The sequence below is a fragment of the Coregonus clupeaformis genome, chromosome 1 (assembly GCF_020615455.1).
Source record: "Coregonus clupeaformis isolate EN_2021a chromosome 1, ASM2061545v1, whole genome shotgun sequence".
Classification (NCBI taxonomy): domain Eukaryota; kingdom Metazoa; phylum Chordata; class Actinopteri; order Salmoniformes; family Salmonidae; genus Coregonus; species Coregonus clupeaformis.
This window is the reverse complement of record NC_059192.1, coordinates 16,472,508-16,496,510: the sequence shown is the minus strand read 5'-3', so window position 1 is coordinate 16,496,510 and position 24,003 is coordinate 16,472,508. Positions and strand designations below refer to the sequence as shown.

The 24,003-nt window shown below is 44.2% G+C and overlaps 1 protein-coding gene across 7 annotated transcripts in view; it reads left to right on the top strand.

The window, feature by feature from the left end:
* Positions 1 to 24,003, top strand: part of LOC121574462 (disks large homolog 5) — a 67,528-nt gene that overhangs the window by 21,048 nt on the left and 22,477 nt on the right. For 6 of the 7 annotated variants that reach the window (XM_041887100.2, XM_041887091.2, XM_041887113.2 and 3 more), the window contains exons 2-15: positions 9,135 to 9,203; positions 11,041 to 11,224; positions 12,113 to 12,256; positions 13,432 to 13,615; positions 15,433 to 15,692; positions 15,826 to 16,024; positions 16,188 to 16,301; positions 18,435 to 18,665; positions 19,162 to 19,346; positions 19,579 to 19,704; positions 20,418 to 20,550; positions 22,068 to 22,195; positions 22,304 to 22,479; positions 22,958 to 23,061. In XM_041887100.2, the coding sequence (XP_041743034.2) occupies positions 9,135 to 9,203; positions 11,041 to 11,224; positions 12,113 to 12,256; positions 13,432 to 13,615; positions 15,433 to 15,692; positions 15,826 to 16,024; positions 16,188 to 16,301; positions 18,435 to 18,665; positions 19,162 to 19,346; positions 19,579 to 19,704; positions 20,418 to 20,550; positions 22,068 to 22,195; positions 22,304 to 22,479; positions 22,958 to 23,061 (2,237 nt within the window). The remainder of the gene's footprint in view (positions 1 to 9,134; positions 9,204 to 11,040; positions 11,225 to 12,112; positions 12,257 to 13,431; positions 13,616 to 15,432; positions 15,693 to 15,825; positions 16,025 to 16,187; positions 16,302 to 18,434; positions 18,666 to 19,161; positions 19,347 to 19,578; positions 19,705 to 20,417; positions 20,551 to 22,067; positions 22,196 to 22,303; positions 22,480 to 22,957; positions 23,062 to 24,003) is intronic. The other variant, XM_041887098.2, reaches the window with a different exon arrangement.

Sequence of the window (24,003 nt, the reverse complement as noted above, 5' to 3'; positions counted from 1 at the left end):
TGTCACAAGCTGATGTGGATGCGGTGTTGGAGTCAGGCGCAGGACACAGAAGCTCAGTCAAAACGACTTTACTAGTCAACAAGACAATACAAAATAACGGGCCTCAAACACTGGAGGCGAGCGATTACGCATACAGTGCGTAAATACACTATAAACACGAGAACAAATACCATACATCAACGGACAGGCGGACAATCACACACAACTGCAAACAAAACTAAAGGAAACTTATAGGTGACCTAATCAATACATAATACGAAACAGGTGCACTAACAAGACAAGACCAAACAAACATCGAGACATCAAGCGGTAGTAGCTAGTACTCCGGGGACGACGAACGCCGAAGCCTGCCCGAGCAAGGAGGAGGAGCAGTCTCGGCGGAATTCGTGACATGAAGCGCCTCTGGGTTTAGAAACTCTTTGGCACAAGTGTGCTGCTCAGAAGGCACTTATGCTTAATTTATTATGACTTATAGTGTTCTTCACGGGTAAAGCACCACTAGCTTGGCTGACAATAGGCTGTGTGTTCGCTGTAATGAAAGTAACGGCATTACTGGACCAGCTAGACTGCTGCTGTTCAGCATTTTTGATGGATCTTATTGTCTGGGGTGAAGGCCAAGGGCCTATCATTCTGTTAGAGGGGCAGAGAGCAGCTCTACTCAATGCATCTCAATATTCAGACTCTTTACCCCAGCCTAGTCCCAGATCTATTAAGTGCCACCTTGCACTTGGTCATCTTTATGCTAAATGCCAGCGACCATAGGAGTTGGGCTATACAGCACTTGAGAGATCTAGGTCCAGGCTAACTTCAGCCAGCCTCAACTCCTTCAGTGCTCACAGATCTGAAATGACTGGATAGGTATAAGCTAGATGGGGATCATGGCATGTTGTTGTTGTTGTTGTAACCCTCTGGTAAATTTATAGAAGTTCCTCCACCATGTTTTGATTCTCCTATCAAGGTCTTTTCAGATGTTTGAATAATGAAGGGATGCGAGACTAGGTGAACAACCACACCACTAATGTTTGTCATTTAGGATTATGTTTTGTTCTCTAGCAGTAATGGTGTATTACACCGCTATAAATCACACGACTGCTCAGTGATGACTATCAGGTCTTTTATTTAGCAATATTTGTTTAGTTTGAATTTCAGTCCTGAGGAAAAGACTAGGTGGTCTCAGATTTGTTTAGCCTGTGTTCGTGGCTTAGGCCATGCCATGTACTGGGTGGGATTCAGAAGGGCACAATGTTGCAAAACATTTTTGCAAGGTATTACAAAAAATTCTCATTAGACAAGTTCAGGGGTGTAATCATTATTCCAAACAGTTTCAAAATGGAATGTTTTGCAACTAAAACAGGAGTTTCTGTTGGACAAATTCAGGTATGTCCCTCCCCGTTTTCTTCCGCTTGCTTCCGTTTAAGAAACCTTTTACAACAGAATTGGCGTAATGAATACACCCCTGGTAGTACCTCCCTGTTTAAAAATGTTTTCGTTCTATTGACCACGACCCTGGAGACACTTTCTGGTCATGTGACCCAGCAGCCATTGGCTCACTCCCCAGAACCCTGGCCCTTGGTGCCACTGCCATGCATGGCCTTGTTGTGAGAGACAGACCCCCTAGCCAATCAACAGTGGCCTTTTCTCTCTTTATAACACACACACACAAATATACACACATATACACACACAGTTTGTTGCTGAATTCAGACACAAAGTGAGAGGAGCTGACGGTGGGTAATACAGAATAGCAGATGTAGTATTATTTTTGGAATGTAACAGTAATAACCTTCCTTCTCCAACAGCCCCTGAAGTTTTATTTTTCTCCTCGAAGTGAATTCCTTGCATCAGATCCATAGTTTCAGAGTTGTCAAGATCTTAAGATAGAAAGTGTTTGAAATGACAGAATCCGATTCCTTACATTTTGGGTTGTTGGTGCATTTTTAGGTAAGAGAATTCTCTGGGTTGCAGCATACATTTTTTTTGTCACAGTTGACTCTCTCTTCTCTCTGATAAGAATGAGGGGAACACTGTCGTTCCTCGCCACTCTTATTCTTCTACCCTTTTCCTATTTTCGCCAAGCTGCAGAATTGAGTATTCGTCCACTCCAGGGAAGGGGAAGATAATCTGGTTTTATGGAACAACAACTGTTGGCCTGGGGGGGGTCAGAGAGAGAGAGGATAGGAGCGGAGATGAAGAGGGAGAGGAGGCCAACAGGAGATGGAGAACGAGGGTAGACTTGATAAAGGGAGATGATGAGAAGCTTCAGAGTTGTAGAGGGGGAACTAGGAGGATAGAATGATGAGAGGGGAGGGGGGGTGAGTAGTGGAGCCCCCAAGGCAGAGCCAGGGTTCCCCTGACCTAGTTAAAGACATGGGGGGAGTCAGGAAGAGGAGAGGAGACAAGCCTTTGTTCTAGTAGCCGTGACTGTCTACCATCAGCTCAGCTCTCATGTTACTATATCCTACTGGATCTCTACTATCATTACACCCACACACTCTTAAGTAGTAGTAGGCTATAACTCACCTCTGGGTAGCTACAGTAGCTAGTGGCTTCATCTGCACTTGAGGACCATATACAGTGGGGTAAAAAAGTATTTAGTCAGCCACCAATTGTGCAAGTTCTCCCACTTAAAAAGATGAGAGAGGCCTGTAATTTTCATCATAGGTACACGTCAACTATGACAGACAAATTGAGAAAAACAAAATCCAGAAAATCACATTGTAGGATTTTTTTATGAATTTATTTGCAAATTATGGTGGAAAATAAGTATTTGGTCACCTACAAACAAGCAAGATTTCTGGCTCTCACATACCTGTAACTTCTTCTTTAAGAGGCTCCTCTGTCCTCCACTCGTTACCTGTAAGTCGCTCTGGATAAGAGCGTCTGCTAAATGACTCAAATGTAAATGTAAATGTTACCTGTATTAATGGCACCTGTTTGAACTTGTTATCAGTATAAAAGACACCTGTCCACAACCTCAAACAGTCACACTCCAAACTCCACTATGGCCAAGACCAAAGAGCTGTCAAAGGACACCGGAAACAAAATTGTAGACCTGCACCAGGCTGGGAAGACTGAATCTGCAATAGGTAAGCAGCTTGGTTTGAAGAAATCAACTGTGGGAGCAATTATTAGGAAATGGAAGACATACAAGACCACTGATAATCTCCCTCGATCTGGGGCTCCACGCAAGATCTCACCCCGTGGGGTCAAAATGATCACAAGAACGGTGAGCAAAAATCCCAGAACCACACGGGGGGACCTAGTGAATGACCTGCAGAGAGCTGGGACCAAAGTAACAAAGCCTACCATCAGTAACACACTACGCCGCCAGGGACTCAAATCCTGCAGTGCCAGACGTGTCCCCCTGCTTAAGCCAGTACATGTCCAGGCCCGTCTGAAGTTTGCTAGAGTGCATTTGGATGATCCAGAAGAGGATTGGGAGAATGTCATATGGTCAGATGAAACCAAAATATAACTTTTTGGTAAAAACTCAACTTGTCGTGTTTGGAGGACAAAGAATGCTGAGTTGCATCCAAAGAACACCATACCTACTGTGAAGCATGGGGGTGGAAACATCATGCTTTGGGGCTGTTTTTTCTGCAAAGGGACCAGGACGACTGATCCGTGTAAAGGAAAGAATGAATGGGGCCATGTATCGTGAGATTTTGAGTGAAAACCTCCTTCCATCAGCAAGGGCATTGAAGATGAAACGTGGCTGGGTCTTTCAGCATGACAATGATCCCAAACACACCGCCCGGGCAACGAAGGAGTGGCTTCGTAAGAAGCATTTCAAGGTCCTGGAGTGGCCTAGCCAGTCTCCAGATCTCAACCCCCATAGAAAATCTTTGGAGGGAGTTGAAAGTCCGTGTTGCCCAGCGACAGCCCCAAAACATCACTGCTCTAGAGGAGATCTGCATGGAAGAATGGGCCAAAATACCAGCAACAGTGTGTGAAAACCTTGTGAAGACTTACAGAAAACGTTTGACCTGTGTCATTGCCAACAAAGGGTATATAACAAAGTATTGAGAAACTTTTGTTATTGACCAAATACTTATTTTCCACCATAATTTGCAAATAAATGCATTAAAAATCCTACAATGAGATTTTCTGGATTTTCTTTTCTCATTTTGTCTGTCATAGTTGACGTGTACCTATGATGAAATTTAAAGGCCTCTCTCATCTTTTTAAGTGGGAGAACTTGCACAATTGGTGGCTGACTAAATACTTTTTTCCCCCCACTGTAGCTTGGTGAAACCAGACTGAACGCTGCGCTCAACGTGATGTGAAACCAAGCATATCAGTTTGAATGCCAGGCTACTTATTTAAAGACCCACTCCAGATATTTTTTTACTTTCCGTTTTGAAAAACAATATCCCAAGTATTAATACAGTAATGTACGCACACTAAGGGTGAAAAATACCTTTTGCGCAAAATAATGTAATTTTAGAGACAACTGCAAACTTCAAGGAGTAGGCCATTCAAGAAGTTGGTCTGATGGGTGCACTCTGTCATCGGTCTCCCCAATTGCCTGCGGGAACAATAGAGGAGAAATGGTGAACAAAAGAGGAAAGCCCCCCCCCCCCACACTTGTGCCATGTCATGAGGATACCTGGACCACCTATTGACATGTGTCTTTTATTAAGTAAATCAGGTGATAAATCAGGTGAAAATGAGACTGGAGTGCAACTTTAATGGCCCTTCATTGAATGGGTGTGACAGTGCTGCAGCAGTCTCAGCTCCAGTGGCTAATACAGGCCTAGATGTTGTTTCATGGCTTCAGTGTGTTTGAAGGTGTGTTGAGATTGCAGTAAACTTCCAGACTGTCAGGATAGATATTTACATTTAAGAGGGACTTACAAATTGGTGCATTCAACTTAGGATAGCCAGTGGGACAACCTGTTTTTTTTTTTATGGGGGGGGGGGTAGAAGGATTACTGTTATACTATTTCAGGTATTCCTTAAAGAGGTAGTAGGGCTGTGAACGTTTAAACGAAATTGGGATCATTAACATTAAGAAAAATGATCAGTGTGTGTTCAATCTTCGGTCTGTTGCGTTTACAATATTCTAGGCCCTGCTTTACAGCTTTTGATTGCTGATAGATGGGCCTAGTGCGCAGTGTGCCTGGTGGCCAACCTGCCTATACTGTACCCCTCCCTCTCCGTCCCTCGCTCGCTATGAAAATATGCAAGTGTTTGTGTTCTCGGCAACTAATCAGTCTCCTCCATTCCAAAACTACTGAATCTTAAGAGTCGATTCCTAGCGGAAGATGTTTTCTTTCTACTAAATGTCTTGGTAAGTCACAGTATTTAACAAACTTTTAAGTGCTTTTTTAGGAGAGGGTAGTCTGGGCACAGGCAGCTCGAGATTATTTGATGACTGTGGTAGATATAACTTCATTACCCAGCCCTAGCGGTCATACATATGTAATATGCCCATTATCCTGCATTGTGAATTGACGTGGAGTTTTATGATTTATCTCGTATTTAATTTGAACTTTTTCTCCCCAATTTTGTGATTACGATCTTGTCTCATCGCTGCACCTCCCCAACGGGCTCGGGAGAGGCGAAGGTCGAGTCATGCGTCCTCTGAAACATGACCCGCCTAGCCGCGCTTCTTAACACCCACCTGCTTAACCCGGAAGCCAGCTGCACCAATGTGTCGGAGGAAATACCGTTCTGACGACCGAAGTCAGCCTACAGGCGCCCGGCCCGCCACAAGGAGTCGCTAGAGCACAATGAGCCAAGTACTGCCCCCCCGACCAAACCCTCCCCTAACCCGGACGACTGGGCCAATTGTGCGGGATTGAACCCCAGGCTGTAGTGATGCTGCAACACTGCGATGCAGTGCCTTAGACCGCTGTGCCACTCGGGAGGCGATTTTTCTTGTTTTAATGAAAAAACGATAAAATAATTGCTGTTTTAACATTTAAGCTACATTTTCCATTTGTCACATCCCTAATCTGTAGGAATGGGACCTGGATGTCACATTGCAACGCTCAAGGCTTGACAATGACTGACTGACTGGCATAAGGTGGGTTCTCCAAGGTCGCCTTCAGAATTCCTACACTTCTTCATAAAGTGTGCTTTGCTCACTCACCCTCAGTGATTTAAAAGCATTGGCTTTTGGTGAACGAGTGCACACTTCGGGTTGCATTCTGATTCCCCACACTTGTTCCTAAAGTGTCCATTTACTCACAACCCCCCCATGGCGCGTGCACACTTCAGGATAGAAGGGTAGAGAATTGGACTGTCTGCAGCCTAAGTGCCGACCACTAGATCTTTTGCAGCTCTTCATTCATGCACTATTTATTGATGCTGTCAGCTTGTTTACAAATGAACGGCCTGGCTGAAAGAGGCTAATGTCTAATTCCTATGGATGATAAAAGGCCTGTTGGAGAGGTCTATCGCTGCCGACCCTTCCACCACCAGATGGCTTACTGCCATTCAATATGCTATCTATTCTGCCTCATTGGCCTGCTAAGAGAGACTTGGTGTAGACTATGTCGCCACTACTCACATTATTCAGAATTTCATTCATTTCTATACTCTTTCGCAATGTCCATGCTGTATGTTATACCATACTCTATCTTTGAAGTGAGAACAGCGTAGGAGAGGCCAGCCGCTAGCGTTTTGGACAAATTCAATCTGTAGTGAGCGGTGACTATTACATAAAAGTGATTATGGTCTAAACAATGTGGCATGACATGCTGGTCCGAGAGGGGATGAATAACGGAGAATCTATTTATTTTAGTGTTCTGGGGCTGGCTTTTTCAAATCACACATCTCCCAGCCCTGTTTAATCCCTAGCCCAGAATAAACGTTTATTTGTTGTATTGGTTAAAAAAAAGCTGAGGAGCAAGAGTTCTAGTGTAAAAAAAGAAAAAAGATCTGTGGTTCACTTCACACTAGTCTTCAAGATCTGACACAACTTTAGAAAGTTGTGGCCTACTACTTGTAAATGCATGTGGGAAGATGTGTGTAAGAGCCGCCCGCCTGCCTTCAGTGTGCAGCAGAGGTGTAGTAGGCTCTGCGTGGTTCTCATGTCAAGCTGCTCTGAATGTGTTCCACAGTGGAGAGCAGCAGCAGCAGAGCGAGCAGTGAGCACAGAGCTTCAGGGAGTGTCAGAACAGATTAAAAGCCAGTCTCCTCTCTTCTACCCCCATTTTACTTATTTTCTCTCTCTCGCTTGCTCGCTCCCTATATATACACAGAGTCTCAGCGAGGGAGAGATCCTAGCTAATGAGGCTTGGCCTTGTCTGATCTGCAGGGTTGGTGCTGTAAGGACTTTAGCCGGCACAGCAGGGTGGGAAGGACACAGATGGACATCTGGGATAGTGGGATTTGATCAATGACCTCTTGACTTTATCACTCCCCTTGGTGTGTGTCATGACTAGGTTTTAGAGGACACACTTTAATTGCAGTCTTATAGATGCTTGAAATGTGACAGAGATGCATCCTAGTTGATCACAATATAGCTATTAGGCTGTTTATAACCAGCTATTGTATATCTGTGTGGCTTCTTAATGCTCTAAGAGCACTAAACGTTATATCTATATATGCTGTTCTATGGCAAACCTTTTAATTTATTCTTATAGATGACACCACCAATGGCAGCTAATTCAATCTTTACTGAACAGTAAAAATCCCAAAGTGGAACACTGAAAATGACGACATTCTAAGAACTCACTCTACACTCGACAAAGGGTTTAAACCCATGATATGTTTACGTGGCCCTTTAGAAAAGGCAGTCAATTTGCTACTGCAGCTAGAGCTGTGATGTGCAGCAGAATGACATATACTATAGCCCCCCTATGGATTCCTCTACATGAAATATCCTGGGCTTAGCAGTGTGCAGCACTATGCAAATAGGACATCATTGTCCTGAGTGCCGTCTCCATGTGCTGCTTGACTTAGAAAGGAGAAAATCACATTCTAACCGTGACACTCTGCTTGACTAGCATGGACATACAGGGAATATACATCAAAGCAATGTACTAGGTGCATGGAGAGGGGACATGAATAAAGAGGAGGAGTCCTGAGTTAAGAACTAGGAGTCCAGAAATACAGGAGGAAATATATGTACACTACATGACCAAAAGTATGTGGACACCTGCTTGTTGAACATCTCATTCCAAAATCATGGGCATTAATATGGAGTTGGTCCCCCTTTGCTGCTATAACAGCCTCCACTCTTCTGGGAAGGCTTTCCACTAGATGTTGGAACATTGCTGCGGGGACTTGCTTCCATTCTGCTACAAGAGCATTAGTGAGGTCGGGCACTAATGTTGGCCGATTAGGCCTGACTCGCAGTCAGCGTTCCAATTCATCCCAAAGGTGTTCGATGGGGTTGAGGTCATGGCTCTGTGCAGGCCAGTCAAGTTCTTCCACACCGATCTCGACAAACTATTTCTGTTTGGACCTCGCTTTGTCATGCTGAAATGGGAAAGGCCCTTCACCGAACTGTTGCCACAAAGTTGGAAGCACAGAATCGTCTAGAATGTCATTGTATACTGTAGTGTTAATATTTCCATTCACTGGAACTAAGGGGCCTAGCCCGAACCATGAAAAACAGCCCCAGACCATTATTCCTCCTCCACCAAACTTTACAGTTGGCACTATGCATTGGGGCAGGTAGCGTTCTCCTGGCATCCGCCAAACCCAGATCCGTTCTGCACTTACAGTTGACTGGGGCAGCTCTAGCAGGGCAGAAATTTGACAAACTGTCTTGTTGGAAAGGTGGAATCCTGTGACGGTGCCACGTTGAAAGTCCCTGAGCTCTTCAGTAAAGCCATTCTACTGCCAATGTTTGTCTATGGAGATAGCATGGCTGTGTGCTCGATTTTATACACCTGTCCGCGACGGGTGTGGCTGAAATAGCTGAATCCACTAATTTGAAGGGGTGTCCACATATGTTTGTGTGTATATATATTGTATTTTTCCATTTATTTCATGCAGATTTGTATTGGGGTATGAAGCTCATGTTACACTATTAATTCATCATCGATTTGACGAACCAAACCAATCGTTTCAAGAACGACTTCAAGGAGAAGCGCATATGATTTTGGGATGATTTCCTTTTTTACTGATTACTGATGTCGTCTCTCTTCTTCTTCCCCACATCACTCGATCTACAGGCTCTACATACAGTGTTCTGTCCACCATGCCCTCAGACTCTGAGAGTAGCAGTTCCCTAAGCAGTGTCGGTAAGTATGGGGCCAAGACGTGTGTGTGTGTGTGTGTGTGTGTGTGTATAATCCAAGTCATGGTTTCGGTAGTCTCAACGCCACGCAGTGCAGCTTTGTTTATACCAGAATAACCCCACTAGTCCAATAAGACATCATTCAGTAAAGACTCATTAGTGCTTGCCAATGTTCCCTACGGCAGCCCAGCTGGACCCATGCCAATCTCTCTCCTTTCTCTCCTCCATGAGTTTAGTTCACCATGCTACCTCCTTAACATGCACACTCACTTACTCACTCTTGCTACCAGAGCTTGACAGGGGTCCAAATGACACTGCGCGTCACTGGCTGTTACATAAACCCTTAAGGGCCCAACCTGGTGCCAAGGATCCTCTGAGTTCCTCCCTGGCGCTGGCTCTGCCGGTCGGTCTGTCTGTTGGCCAGGCCCGCTCCTTCTGTTTCTGTTCTGGGAAGAGTGGGAAAGAGGGAGGGAGGGAGGTAGAGAGAGAGGGGGGTCTGCTGTCTGTCTGTCGGCCTCCTTGCCAGGCCCGCTCTTTCTGTTTCTGTTCTGGAAAGAGGGAGAAAGAGAGGAAGGAGAAGGGAGGTAGAGAGAGGTAGAGAGAGGTAGAGAGAGGTAGAGAGAGGTAGAGCGAGAGAGAGGTGTTTGCTGTGAAAGGGGGAGATCCAATAATTTAACCTATAAGTGGTCGCAAGGAAGAGACACAAAGAAAGGTAGCTGTTTTAAAGTATTGGGACACAGCCCCGAGCATGGAAGATATTTTATAACCGTGGCCAAGGGAACACGGCTAGAAGGAAATTATTAATTTAAATAGAAAGTAAGCATTTCACGGTAAGGTGTACACATGCTGTATTCGGCGCATGTGACATACAATTTGATTTGAATATTAATCTTCTACTCAATGACTTACAAAGACCTTTGTATTTTTGAATGACTGCACAAATGCATTGGATAATGCAATACTATGAAAGTGTCCTAGAGACTCTGCATAAGCCAGCCAGACAGAAAGTACCAGGAATATGTTTTATTTAATCCAATATGCTGCTTGTCATTTTCATGTCAGAGATTACCAGCATTGTTGCCATGTGAATCTGAGGTTATTCTTGGAAAATGTAGAGAAGATTGTCATGGAAAAGATTTAAAGAGGAATTTCATATCAGACAACCGCTGTTCTAAAGCAGTACCTTGGTAGTAAATTTGTTCAGAATGTCTAGGACAAGGCCTAAACCACTTCAGACCTTATGTGCGCAAAGAGCATTGTACTGTATAATGCGCTACAGTTTGTTTTGTCGTAGTCCTGTGTTTGCTGTGATGTATTCAATCATCTTTTACTGTCCCAGTCTACTGGTGATGGTAACTGGGTTTTTCAGGAATATTACACTTAAACCCAACATAATATAGTATTCAGGAGAAGTTGACATAAAGTTGCATGAGGTTTAAGTGAGTCTTGGGATTTGTGTGCCTAACCTCAACCTTCACATGAATAATACTCATGTCAACATAATATTCTTGCAAAGGTCAGATTCTTGTGTAAGTACCTAACTTTTTTAACTCAAGTCAAATGTCAGCTGTGGCAGGCCTATGCAGCTGTAATAGAACTATATTCCCCCAGAATAAGACACAGGAGAACCAGATCAAGCATCATGTCCAGTTAGAATCACCTCTAATACAAAGGACTGAGCTTATAAAATGTATATACCCTTATGTGTGTGTGTGTGTGTGTGTGTGTGTCTGTGCTTGTTTGTTTATATTGTGATGTAAGTGTCTTCCTCCCCTTCCTGTCCCGTGTATTCCGGTGGCAGTGAGCTGCTCTTGCCCCTGGTGACATACTCACTGTTGCAGGTTCACCCCCCGGTACCGGTAACGGCTCAGTCTCGTCCCCGCTCCCAGCCATCAACGACAACCGGCCAGCCGGTGACAACCTGGACACCATCCTGTTCCAGCTGCGTCAGGTGACCCGTGAGAGGGACGAACTCCGCAAGCGCCTGGCCCTGGCATCGCCTGGCACCACCTTCGACGACTGCAGGTACAAACAACCCCCCCCCCCTACACATAAGTAGAGTAGATCGTCTTTATACTGTACTATACACCAATGTCTCCATGCAACAAGTATTCAAAATACAATATTTAGACAGAGCATACATTCCAGCTAATCATAAAAGTTAAGGTAGCCTACAACAGAGTAAAAAAAAAATATTCAGCCATTGTTGTATTATCTTTAAGCACCTGAACTACATCACATGGTCTGCTATGATAGACTGACTGCAACACTTGGTTAATTGCTGTCTGTATGGGTCATTACTTTGAGGTCAGTGACCTGGTGGTTTATGATTGGTCATGTTTACACACACTTTTATAAAGCCCTCTGTTTCCTGAAGCCATTGTACAGAATCAGGAGGGATGCACAATAGTGAGTTCATCTCTCACAAGCAGACATGTACCCTCAGAGAAAAGGGTTAGGGTCCGATGATGATATTAGGAACGTTTGCTAAACAAGTTAACAAACTGTATGTACAGACACGGCTATGAAGAGTAGTCTCTAGAAAGTTGCGTAGGCCTGCGTCTGACTTGAGTGCATTTATGCGCTACAGACGTTTTCGTTAGAATACCAATTTTCGGGATGCCTCATGGTCTGATAAACAACGCTGTAGCTCGGCCACCTTCCACCGCAGATGCCGAAGGCCACTGTTGGCGGATGTGGTGGATTGAGACGCAGCCCAGGCAAAAAAAACATATCTCTAGCTTAAACAGACGGATTTTGATGGGTATTTTTATTCTTATGCTAATTCAATTTCGTGGGGGGGACATCAACTAGGGGGTTAACTGACATTGGGCTGATCTTGTAGACAAGGTCTCAGGTTGTTGGTGTGATGATGTGATGCATTACTCCACTCATGTCGTTGTTTCCCCAAAGGCCGAATTCCAAAGCCAGCCACGACTACGAGCGTCTAAAAAGTCAGTGTACGAGGGCCATGGCAGATCTGCAGTCTCTACAGAACCAACACACCAAGACTCTGAAGAGGTGTGAGGAGGCCGTCAAGGAGGCTGACTTCTACCAGTGAGTACCACCATCATCAACACTGATTGGGTTGGTTGGTTGGGTTAATCGATTGGCTGGCTGGCTGGCTGGCTGGCTGGTCGGTCGACTGACTGACTGGTTTGTTGGTTAACAAAAATACATGAATTGTCTGGGGAAAGGTGGACATTTAGTAGTCCTTGAGTACACTGCCCAGCCTAATGTCAGGAATAATCTGTTAGTCCACTAACTGTTTCTGAATAGACTGTTGTAATTAGATGGGAATAATGAGAGGTTTTATGGAGTCATTGTTTTACTCATTTACAGACGGGAGAAGTGCCTGGTGAACATTTATGTGCTAATGGTCTGTTTCCATTTAACTGGAATAGGGATTACCTAAATGTGAATTAAGGAGTTGTACAGCAATATCTTTTATAGTCAATTGTGAATGAAGTCGTATCAAATTATGTTCTATAGGGCTACCAAACCCAGCACTAAACCTACAATATGTCTAGCAGTCATGCTTTTAATCTGGGGGGGGGTTTCCTTTGTACACACTTACTAGAGTAAACATAAACTCTAACAGAGTACCACACATGTACAGTTTTGCTAAGTTCTTTAAGGACAATATGTGGTAATCTGTGGCATTAAATCCAGGCATGTAAGGTGTGGGTGTGCGCACACGCACGTGTGTGTACCCAGTGAGACAGATGAGTGAGATAGATTAGGATTATCGCTCCACTCCTGTCTCTCCATCAGGCCTGTGTGTGATTGTATGGATGGATGTAAGCCCCTGTCGCTGTCTGTCCAGGAAAGCAATCAAACAGAATGGGTTAATCTCCCTCCTAACCTCTGTCTGTATAGTCATTGACTTACATGTTCCTCCCTCCCCCAGTCAACATATATTGCAATCAGTACTTATCGAATAAACTCAATTCAGGTCTGCAGAGAGGTTAGTCCGTACTTTCACTTTAACCTGCCTTTTGCAGACATAGCCTAGATAATGCAATCTGCTGTATAACTAATGTAACCTCATGGTAATCACAGCCCCTGTTTTGCTTTGCTACCAGTGTGTTTTTGGGCAGGCGGGCCGTGCTTCCAGCCTTCATGAAGAATCTCCGCTTGCTTCTATTTAGACCTTGTTATGATGTGCCATCAAAGTCAGGAAACTGTGTCTTCCCCTCCCCCAGTTTTGACCTCTCCCTCTCTGTCTCCAGTATTCTCCACAGTCGTGTGTTAGGAGATCAGTCTCAACTGAAGGAGGAGCTGGAGGTGTTGAGGAGAGACAACACTCAGCTTGTCAGGGAACACAACCACCTGAAGCAGAGCTGTGAGGAGCTCCGCAGGCTACACAGCGAGGACCAGAAGGAGGTGGCCGACATGAGGCTGCAGCAGCAAGAGGTACACACACACACACAAGGTTGCTGTGACCTATACTGGGTTGATGTGCTTTCAGATACCCACACATCCCTGGAGAAGACTGCTGCGTTGGACAGGACGTGCGCACACACAGACACACACGGCTGGGAGATGCATATTGAGCACTTCTGTAAAGGGCAGTGCTGGAGGACAAGGTCACTGGCTAATGTAAAGGGCATGTAGGCAGTAGGCACATTCCCCTTGTTCCTACTGCTCCTCCTGTGTTCACAGATCTGTAAGTTCAGGAGAAGTGTTTAAACTCACCAGGATAGAGTACTAGGTCTCCATCTCCTGTAAAGGCCACACACACCTGCATACTGCCCTGGGGTCACACCTGCTCCCACAGTAATCATCACAGACTCCAGCAAGCCTTACATACACCACACGCTCAACCAAACACACAAAAACGGCAGGGAGGTTGATGCATTTTATTTGATGATGATTTTGTGATTGTAAAGGGCCAGCAAAAGTGAAACCTAGGGGCTAGTGTACACAGGCAGAACAATTCTGATATTTTCCCAATTATTGATCTTTTGACCAATCAGATCAGATCCTTTTCCAGTAATTGGGCAAAATATCTGTATTGGGCTGCCTGTGTAAATGCAGCCTAGTAGTATTGAATAGTCCATATACTGCAGCGGCTCACTGTTGCCATCTGCTGACCAACCGGTGTAAAATGAATCAATGCTCAATCTGGCTTGGTTCTGGTTCCGGTGGCTTGGTTTGGTTACAACATGCTTGAGAAGAAGTAAATAATCTATCACTATCACTCCGGGAATTTTTTTTTGTATTAATTAAATAAAGCAACGTTTCGACAGGAAGCTTCCTTCATCTGGGTTTCAGCATGGTGCTTGAAACACCAAAATTGTTTTTTTTAATATGTCAACTGTACATAATACACTGTTACGAACCCCGTGGCTTTAAACGTCTAGGGTGGATGGAGAAGAGACCCGTAACATAAATCATGCAAATTAGAATCGTGACATGGAACAGGGAGAACAAAAACTACACGACAACCATAAACTACCGTCAAACATAAAAGGTTTATTTGTGAACACACGGTAAAGGTTTGGGAAAAAGGGCTGAGCAGGACCCAAGAAATGAAACAATAGTGTAAAACACCCCTAAACTGATCTTGCCTGCCTCAAGAACCGCTAAACTACTGCTAATCATACAAAAATACAGTGGGTGGTCCGCTCAGGTCTAACTAGTGTTTATAGACAGTTTTCTTTTTTACGGGTAATGTATGCCCAAGGGCAACTTGCTTAACTTCCCCTTTTCCCCGAAACACAAAGTTGCCAAACAGAGTAACCAGCAAATGAGTGAGTACACAGGACACCACAGTATCCATACTCACATACGAAAAGTAGTCTAGCAAAGTTACCAAACAGAGGAACCAGCAACTTAGTGAGTAAACAAAACACAGGACACCACAGTATCCATACTCACATACGGAAATAGTCTCTAACAACAAACACAACTGACCGGCTTTTAAACAATGGGATGTGTGATTGAAAAACCAAAAACAGGTGGTGCAATGCAGAGGAATGTTCACTGATTGGTCCACCTTAGCAATCAGCAGACACCCCAACGACCACCAATCAGGAACATACAGGACACCTGTGATTAGGGCAGAAGGAGAGGAAAAACACAAAAAGACACAGGATACCTGTATCCGTAACATACACTTTACTTGTATAGCACAATTCATACAGAGATGGCAACTGAAGGTGCACTAACTGTATGTGCATGTATAAACATAGAAAAGTACGAGCTCAATGACCATGTCCTTCCTCCAGGTGATGAGAGAAAACGGTTCATCAGAGGTTCTCAACAAGCTCTATGACACGGCCATGGACAAGCTGGAGGGGGTGAGGAAGGAGTACGATTCACTGAGCAAACGCTACAGCGAGAAGGTAGCCAATCACAACACGGACCTGAGCAGGCTGGAGCAGGTGGAGGAAGAGAACCGCCGACTACAGAAACAGATTGACATGCTGCTGAGACAACGAGACACGGCCATACACTACCAACAACAGTGTTCTACGTCCATGAGGAGGTAACACACAGACACACTGCTGAAACGAGACAGTTACACACATATATATATATATATATATATATATATATATATATATATATATATATATATATATACTACTACACACCTCACCTTCTTCCTCTCTCCCCAGGTTTGACTCTGTACAACAGGAGCTGAACAAGTCTTCAGCCCAGAACAAGGAGCTGCAGAGGGAGATGGAGCGGCTTCAGACGGAGGTGACACGCTGTAAGAACTTCCAGCTGAAGGCAGTAAAAGACTGTGAGAAGTGCAAGGAGGAGAGGGATTCTGTGTTCAACGAGTACAGGCTCATCATGAGTGAGAGGGACCAGGTCAGAGTCAAATACATATAATACATTAAGGCCCGGTTTTCCAGACACCAATTACGCCTAGTCTTGGACTAAGAAGCTACTTTCAATGTAGAATCTCCATTGAGTATTTTATCTTTGTGCAAGAATTCATCCTAAAGTAGTTTTTTTTAATTCTGGGGAACAGGTGATCAAGGAGCTGGACAAGCTGCAGACAGAGCTGGAGGCTGCAGAGGCCCGCCTCAAAAACACCACGTCTGAAAGGATGGTGGCCAGCGAGAAGATGGAGGCTCTCAGACAGGTACAGGTCAATGAATAATTTTATCAATCAAGTCAATCAAATCAAATCAAATCACACAAAAAATGCCACATGCGCCGAATACAACAGGTGTAGACATTACAGTGAAATGTTTACTTACAACCCTTAACCAACAATGCATTTATTTTTTTATAAAAAAGTAAAATAAAACAACAACAAAAAAGTGTTGAGAAAAAAAAGAGCAGAAGTAAAATAAAATAACAGTAGGGAGGCTATATACAGTGAGGGAAAAAAAGTTTTTGATCCCCTGCTGATTTTGTACGTTTGCCCACTGACGAAGAAATGATCAGTCTATAATTTTAATGGTAGGTTTATTTGAACAGTGAGAGACAGAATAACAACAAAATAATACAGAAAAATGCATGTCAAAAATATTATAAATTGATTTGCATTTTAATGAGGGAAATAAGTATTTGACCCCTCTGCAAAACATGACTTAGTACTTGGTGGCAAAACCCTTGTTGGCAATCACAGAGGTCAGACGTTTCTTGTAGTTGGCCACCAGGTTTGCACACATCTCAGGAGGGATTTTGTCCCACTCCTCTTTGCAGATCTTCTCCAAGTCATTAAGGTTTCGAGGCTGACATTTGTCAACTCGAACCTTCAGCTCCCTCCACAAATGTTCAATGGGATTAAGGTCTGGAGACTGGCTAGGCCACTCCAGGACCTTTAATGTGCTTCTTCTTGAGCCACTCCTTTGTTGCCTTGGCTGTGTGTTTTGGGTCATTGTCATGCTGGAATACCCATCCACGACCCATTATAAATGCCCTGGCTGAGGGAAGGAGGTTCTCACCCAAGATTTGACGGTACATGGCCCCGTCCATCGTCCCTTTGATGCTGTGAAGATGTCCTGTCCCCTTAGCAGAAAAACACCCCCAAAGCATAATGTTTCCACCTCCATGTTTGACGGTGGGGATGGTGTTCTGGGGTCATAGGCAGCATTCCTCCTCCTCCAAACACTGCGAGTTGAGTTGATGCCAAAGAGCTCGATTTTGGTCTCATCTGACCACAACACTTTCACCCAGTTCTCCTCTGAATCATTCAGATGTTCATTGGCAAACTTCAGATGGGCCTGTATATGTGCTTTCTTGAGCAGGGGGACCTTGCAGGATTTCAGTCCTTCACGGCGTAGTGTGTTACCAATTGTTTTCTTGGTAACTATGGTCCCAGCTGCCTTGAGATCATTGACAAGATCCTCCCATGTAGTTCTGGGCTGAGTCCTCACCGTTCTCATGATCATTGCAACTCCACGAAGTGAGATCTTGAATGGAGCCCCAGGCCGAGGGAGATTGACAGTTCTTTTGTGTTTCTTCCATTTGTGAATAATCGCACCAACTGTTGTCACCTTCTCACCAAGCTGCTTGGCGATGGTCTTGTAGCCCATTCCAGCCTTGTGTAGGTCTACAATCTTGTCCCTGACATCCTTGGAGAGCTCTTTGGTCTTGGCCATGGTGGAGAGTTTGGAATCTGATTGATTGATTGCTTCTGTGGACAGGTGTCTTTTATACAGGTAACAAGCTGAGATTAGGAGCACTCCCTTTAAGAGTGTGCTCCTAATCTCAGCTCGTTACCTGTATAAAAGACACCTGGGAGCCAGAAATCTTTCTAATTGAGAGGGGGTCTCATACTTATTTCCCTCATTAAAATGCATTTGACATGCGTTTTTCTGGATTTTTTGGTTGTTATTCTGTCTCTCACTGTTCAAATAAACCTACCATTAAAATTATAGACTGATCATTTCTTTGTCAGTGGGCAAACGTACAAAATCAGCAGGGGATCAAATACTTTTTTCCCTTACTGTATACAGGGGGGTACCGGTGCAGAGTCAACACCTCGTCTGAGAGGTTCATAAATTATTTAATCAGTCAAAACACTTAGAGGGTGATAGCCAGGGAGGAGATTGAGGCTCGCAAACAGGTAATTATCATAGGTTAATCAATTAATATATATCTGTTTATTAATCAATCAAACTCACCTCGTCTGAAACAATGGTGGCCATTGAGGCTCTCAGACAGCTGCTCGGTCAATTAGCTAAATTTGTCGCTGCCAGATCAACAAAGGGATTTTATGATTGTGTTATGGCATTAAATATGACTTGATTGTGGTTGTTTTTAGGAGCTGAACTCGTCGTTGGTGGACCGGGACAGGGCAATCTGTGAGAGGAACGAGCTGTTGGAGAAGTACTGCCACGAGGTGAAGGACAAGGCTGAGGCCCAAAAGGAGCTGAGCCAAGCCTGTAAAGATATTGAGACGGTCCGGGAGGAGAGAGACGTGGCCCGCAAGGAGAGGACAGAGGCCATCATACAGAGAGATCAGCTACTGAGAGAATACTACCAGGCTAGACAGGTAACACAAACACACCTGAAACAACACACACACCTTACAGGTATGATACACAACTGTCTTAGAGAGAGGACAGAGGCTGTCAAAAGGTGCATGATAAAGAGCTTAGAGGATCCCATAAGCTGTCAACCATTTGGATTATGTGAGTTGCATGACCCTAAAGCGGATTTAGTGCCTTAGACAAATGCTGCTATTGCTGCTCCTGACACTTCCCTGATCAGACCACTAGATGGCCCTCCTACTGCGGTTTTACAATACAGGAGTCGGGATGCTTCAAATCTGTGATAGAAATCCCAGTTGGATGATTCCTTCGCTACTGATCCCTTCTGATTCCGGGAATTCTCCAACTGGGATTTCTGAGAAACCTGAGAACTTTGTGAAAGTTTCAGGAAATGTGTGTTTGATCTGTTGAAGTTTCATGTATTGAAAGTGGCTGACTAGCGTGTGTCCATGTGTGTCCGTGTCTGTGCGTGTGTTCATGTCTGTGTGTGCTCGACAGAAACAAGACTCTGCCACCCTGGACATAGAGCGGGCCAACAAGGAGATAGAGGTGTTGAGGAAGCAGTACGAGGCCATGTCCCAGGAGCTGAAGGAGGCTACGCAGGAGGCAGAGGTGGCCAAGTGTCGACGTGACTGGGCCTTCCAGGAGAGAGACAAGATAGTGGCAGAGAGAGAGAGCATACGGTGAGAAATAGGAAAGAGTGGCGTAGGCTCTTTTTTAATTCCTCTTTCCTTGATTCCTTGCATTTTCTCTCCTTGCCTCCTTCTGAAAACGCATTTGAGTAGAAGGTCCGAGAGGAGGAACCTTGGGTCTTCCTCAATGTGTTTTGAGAAGGAGGCATGGAGAGAGGAAGCAATTAATATTGACTGACTAAACTGTGCTGATGCTTGATAATGTCATATCCTGCCCCTCCAGGACGCTGTGTGACAACCTGCGTAGGGAGCGGGACCGGGCGGTCAGCGATCTGGCCGACGCCCTTCGTAACCTTGACGACATGAGGAAGCAGAAGAATGACTCGTCACGGGAACTGAAGGAACTCAAGTGAGTCCCAGAGCACGCAGACACACACAGAAAATGTCTGGCCTCCTCTAAATAACCTTTTTCTAAGCTGGCCCCTGTAAGAATATAGTTGAATAGCCCAGGTCTATGAGGTTAATTAAACACACACACACATACCATACCATACCACACCACACCACACCACACCACACACTTTCCACTTTCTCAACCCCCTTGTAGTGATGTGAAAAGCTCCCTCTACTGGTCAGTGTGTGACTGCCATATTAAATTATCTCCGTATCTTGACTTTGAGAGCTCGTCCTCCTTTCCTGTGACGAAGAAGAAAAGCGTAACATTTAGGTGAAGTCAACAACCCCCTCAAGGCCTGCCTCCTAAGGACATCATGTATCTTGGTGACAGTCAGCCACCATAGGCCTATTTCTCCTTCTACCTTTCCTTTACACACTGTAGAATATTACCTTGCTACTACTTTTTGACTTTGGTAACACTTCACTTGCAGCACCTTGAAAGGTGGCTTTGCCCTATAGATAACTATGGTGGGTTGCTTTGCCCTATAGATATCTATGGTGTCCTATAGATGTAGTTATACAGCATTTAGAAACTGTATGAAAATGCTACAAGGCAGAAGTTTCCTCATTTAGCAGATAGTGTACATGCCCTAAGGGACATGTAGGTCTATCCTGCACACTGTTGTTATGCGCTTTGATCTGTGTGATGTCACTTCCTGTGGTCAGAGAGAAGATGGAGAGCCAGCTGGACAAGGAGGCGAGGTTTTGTCAGCTGATGGCCCACAGCTCCCATGACTCAGCCATCGACACAGACTCTCTGGAGTGGGAGACGGAGGTGGTGGAGTTTGAGAAGGACAGGGTGAGACTCAAATAATTTTATTGATTTTATTGAATTATTATTGAATTACTATTTGACTTACTTTTGATGAGGAATCGATTGTTTGGATGGATGGCTGGATGAATTAATGGATGGATCGATTGATTGAATAAATTAATTTCTGTGCCTTTAAACAGCTTGGAAAATTCCAGAAAATGATGTCATGGCTTTAGAAGCTTCTGATAGGCTAATGGACATCATTTGAGTCAATTGGAGGTGTAAACTCAGTGCCTCTTTGCTTGACATCATGGGAAAATCAAAAGAAATCAGCCAAGACCTCAGAAGTCTGGTTCATGCTTGGGAGCAATTTCCAAATGCCTGAAGGTACCACGTCCATCTGTACAAACAATAGTACGCAAGTATAAACACCATGGGACCACGCAGCCGTCATACCGCTCAGGAAGGAGACGCGTTCTGTCTCCTAGAGATGAACGTACTTTTGTGCGAAAAGTGCAAATCAATCCCAGAACAACAGCAAAGGACCTTGTGAAGATACTGGCGGAAACAGGTACAAAAGTATCTATATCCACAGTAAAACGAGTCCTATATCGACATAACCTGAAAGGCCGCTCAGCAAGGAAGAAGCCACTGCTCCAAAACCGCCATAAAAAAGCCAGACTATGGTTTGCAACTGCACATGGGGACAAAGATCTTTTTGGAGAAATGTCCTCTGGTCTGATGAAACAATAGAACTGTTTGGCCATAATGACCATCGTTATGTTTGGAGGAAAAAGGGGGATTCTTGCAAGCTGAAGAACACCATCCCAACCGTGAAGCACGGGGGCAGCCCCATCATGCTGTGGGGGTGCTTTGTTGCAGGAGGGACTGGTGCACTTCACAAAATAGATGGCATCATGAGGAAGGAAAATTATGTGGATATATTGAAGCAACATCTCAAGACATCAGTCAGGAAGTTAAAGCTTGGTTGCAAATGGGTCTTCCAAATGGACAATAACCCCAAGCATACTTCCAAAGTTGTGGCAAAATGGCTTAAGGACAACAAAATCAATGTATTGGAGTGGCCATCACAAAGCCCTGACCTCAATCCTAGAACATTTGTGGGCAGAACTGAAAAAGCATATGCGAGCAAGGAGGCCTACAAACCTGACTTGGTTACACGAGCTCTGTCAGGAGGAATGGGCCAAAATTCACCCAACTTGTGGAAGGCTACCTGAAACATTTGACCCAAGTTAAACAATTTAAAGGCAATGCTACCAAATACTAATTGAGTGTATGTAAACTTCTGACCCACTGGGAATGTGATGAAATAAATAAAAGCTGAAATAAATCATTCTCTCTACTATTATTCTGACATTTCACATTCCTAAAATAAGGTGGTGATCCTAACTGACCTAAGACAGGGGATTTTTACTAGGATTAAATGTCAGGAATTGTGAAAAACTGTGTTTAAATGTATTTGGCTAAGGTGTATGTAAACTTCTGACTTCAACTGTAGATAACCAGTGAACAGTATGTTAAACTTTGCTGTTTTCCTGCAGGATGACATGGATTTGAAGGCACTTGGGTTTGACATAGCAGAGGGGGTAAATGATCCGTATTTACCAGGAGATTGTGGAATATTTGTGACGAGAGTGGACAAAGGAAGTATTGCAGATGGAAGGTTAAGGTAATTCTCTATGATTTGTTACATTTCTTGAGGTTCAAGTTCAAGAACCCCTGTTCTTTCCTCATCTTCATCATCCCCAATAACACATTTTTACTTCCTGCTTTTCAGAGTGAACGATTGGTTGCTGAAGATAAACGACATGGACCTGACCAACAAGGACAGGAAGCAGGTGGTAAAGGCAGTGCTTAACGGAGGCGGGCTGATAAACATGGTGGTGCGCAGGAGGAAGTCCCTGGGAGGGAGGCTGGTCACCCCCGTACACATTAACCTGATCGGACAGAAAGGTAACACTTTTTTGTGGAAACCGTTTACTCCAAATGTAAAATGTTTTGCAAAGAAAACGAGAGTTTCTATTAAACAAATTCAGGTAGGTCCATCCCCCTTTCATTCCGTTTGCTCTGTTTGCCGCCGTCTGGTTCTTAGAGTAAACTGTAAATCACTTAATCAATCATTCAACAAAACAACAAATCAACTAGAACAGGTGTGTATTCATCAGTTGGATTCTGTTGCAAAAGGTTTGGTCTGTTGCAAAACGTTTTGCAACGGAATTCGACTAATGAATACACCCCTGTTCTAGTTGATTTAATGTTTTGTTGAATGTTTGATTGGGTGATTGATTTGATTTCTTGGGTTGATTGATTGTATTATATCATTTGTATGCATTTGGTATTCTTCTAGTACAGTATTTTAATGTAACACATTGCTTTTCACAAGATGGTCTGTCATAAGATTTCTTTAATAAATATCTCTTCTCTATTCCAGACAGTGGTATAGGTCTGGAGAGTGGTGTGTTTGTGACGGCCCTTGTCCAGGGGAGTCCTGCTTCCAGGGAGGGATCTCTGACGGTTGGAGACAGACTTATCGCTGTGAGTCCTCCTCCTTCTCCTCTACCTCCTTAGTTTCTCCTTCTAATTTTCCTCATACTCTTTGTCTCCTGCTCTTCTTCTTCCTCCATCACCCCATCCACCTCACCTCCTTACCCCCCTCCTCCTCTTCCTCCTGCTTCTACTCCTACTCCTCCTCTTTTCCAACCTCTACCTCCTTTTCCTTCACCTCCACCTGATTTTACCCCTGTTCCATTTCAGTCTCTAGTGATTTGGTGACAGACAGAATCATAGCCAGTCATCACTCTACCTGGCAGAATGACCTTCTCTCTAATCATGATCCACCAACTCAATCTGCAATCATAATCCTCCAGGTCCTTACTGTGAACCTCTACAGCTTAATAAAACCACTGGGCTTAGATATCTCCCCACTCACCTCTAATGGCAGACCAAGGCTTGCGTCTCAAATTGCACCCTATTCCCTACAAAGCGCACTATTATTTACCAGAGTCCATTCGGCCAAGGTCGAAACTAATGCACAATATATGAAATAGGGTGCCAGTTCGGACGCACCCCTGTTGACACCCTCACCTTTAATAGTGAAGTCTGGCTAACTGATATGGGACATGATAGCTAAGTGTTAGTGATTAGCGAGCATAAGACCAGATGCCTGCAGATGTCAATCATGGTTGTGTATCATCTTATACCATGTCCTTGTAGTTGTTAGTAACTTAATGTAGCAGGTTATATTTCACATATACAGTAGATGTTTAATTATGTTAGTAAGCAAAGGACTTGAACGCGCTGAACCAACAGTGACATATGCAGTCAGTGCACAATTTGCATATGCCACAGCTGCACTCTTGCACTCTTAATGCTCATTACTCAGACTAGACTCCCCAGATGGAATAACATGCTTCAAAGAGTACTGTTTCATTTTAGATGTTAAAAGTTCACTGAATTCTCTTTGTTGGTGGGGGGGTA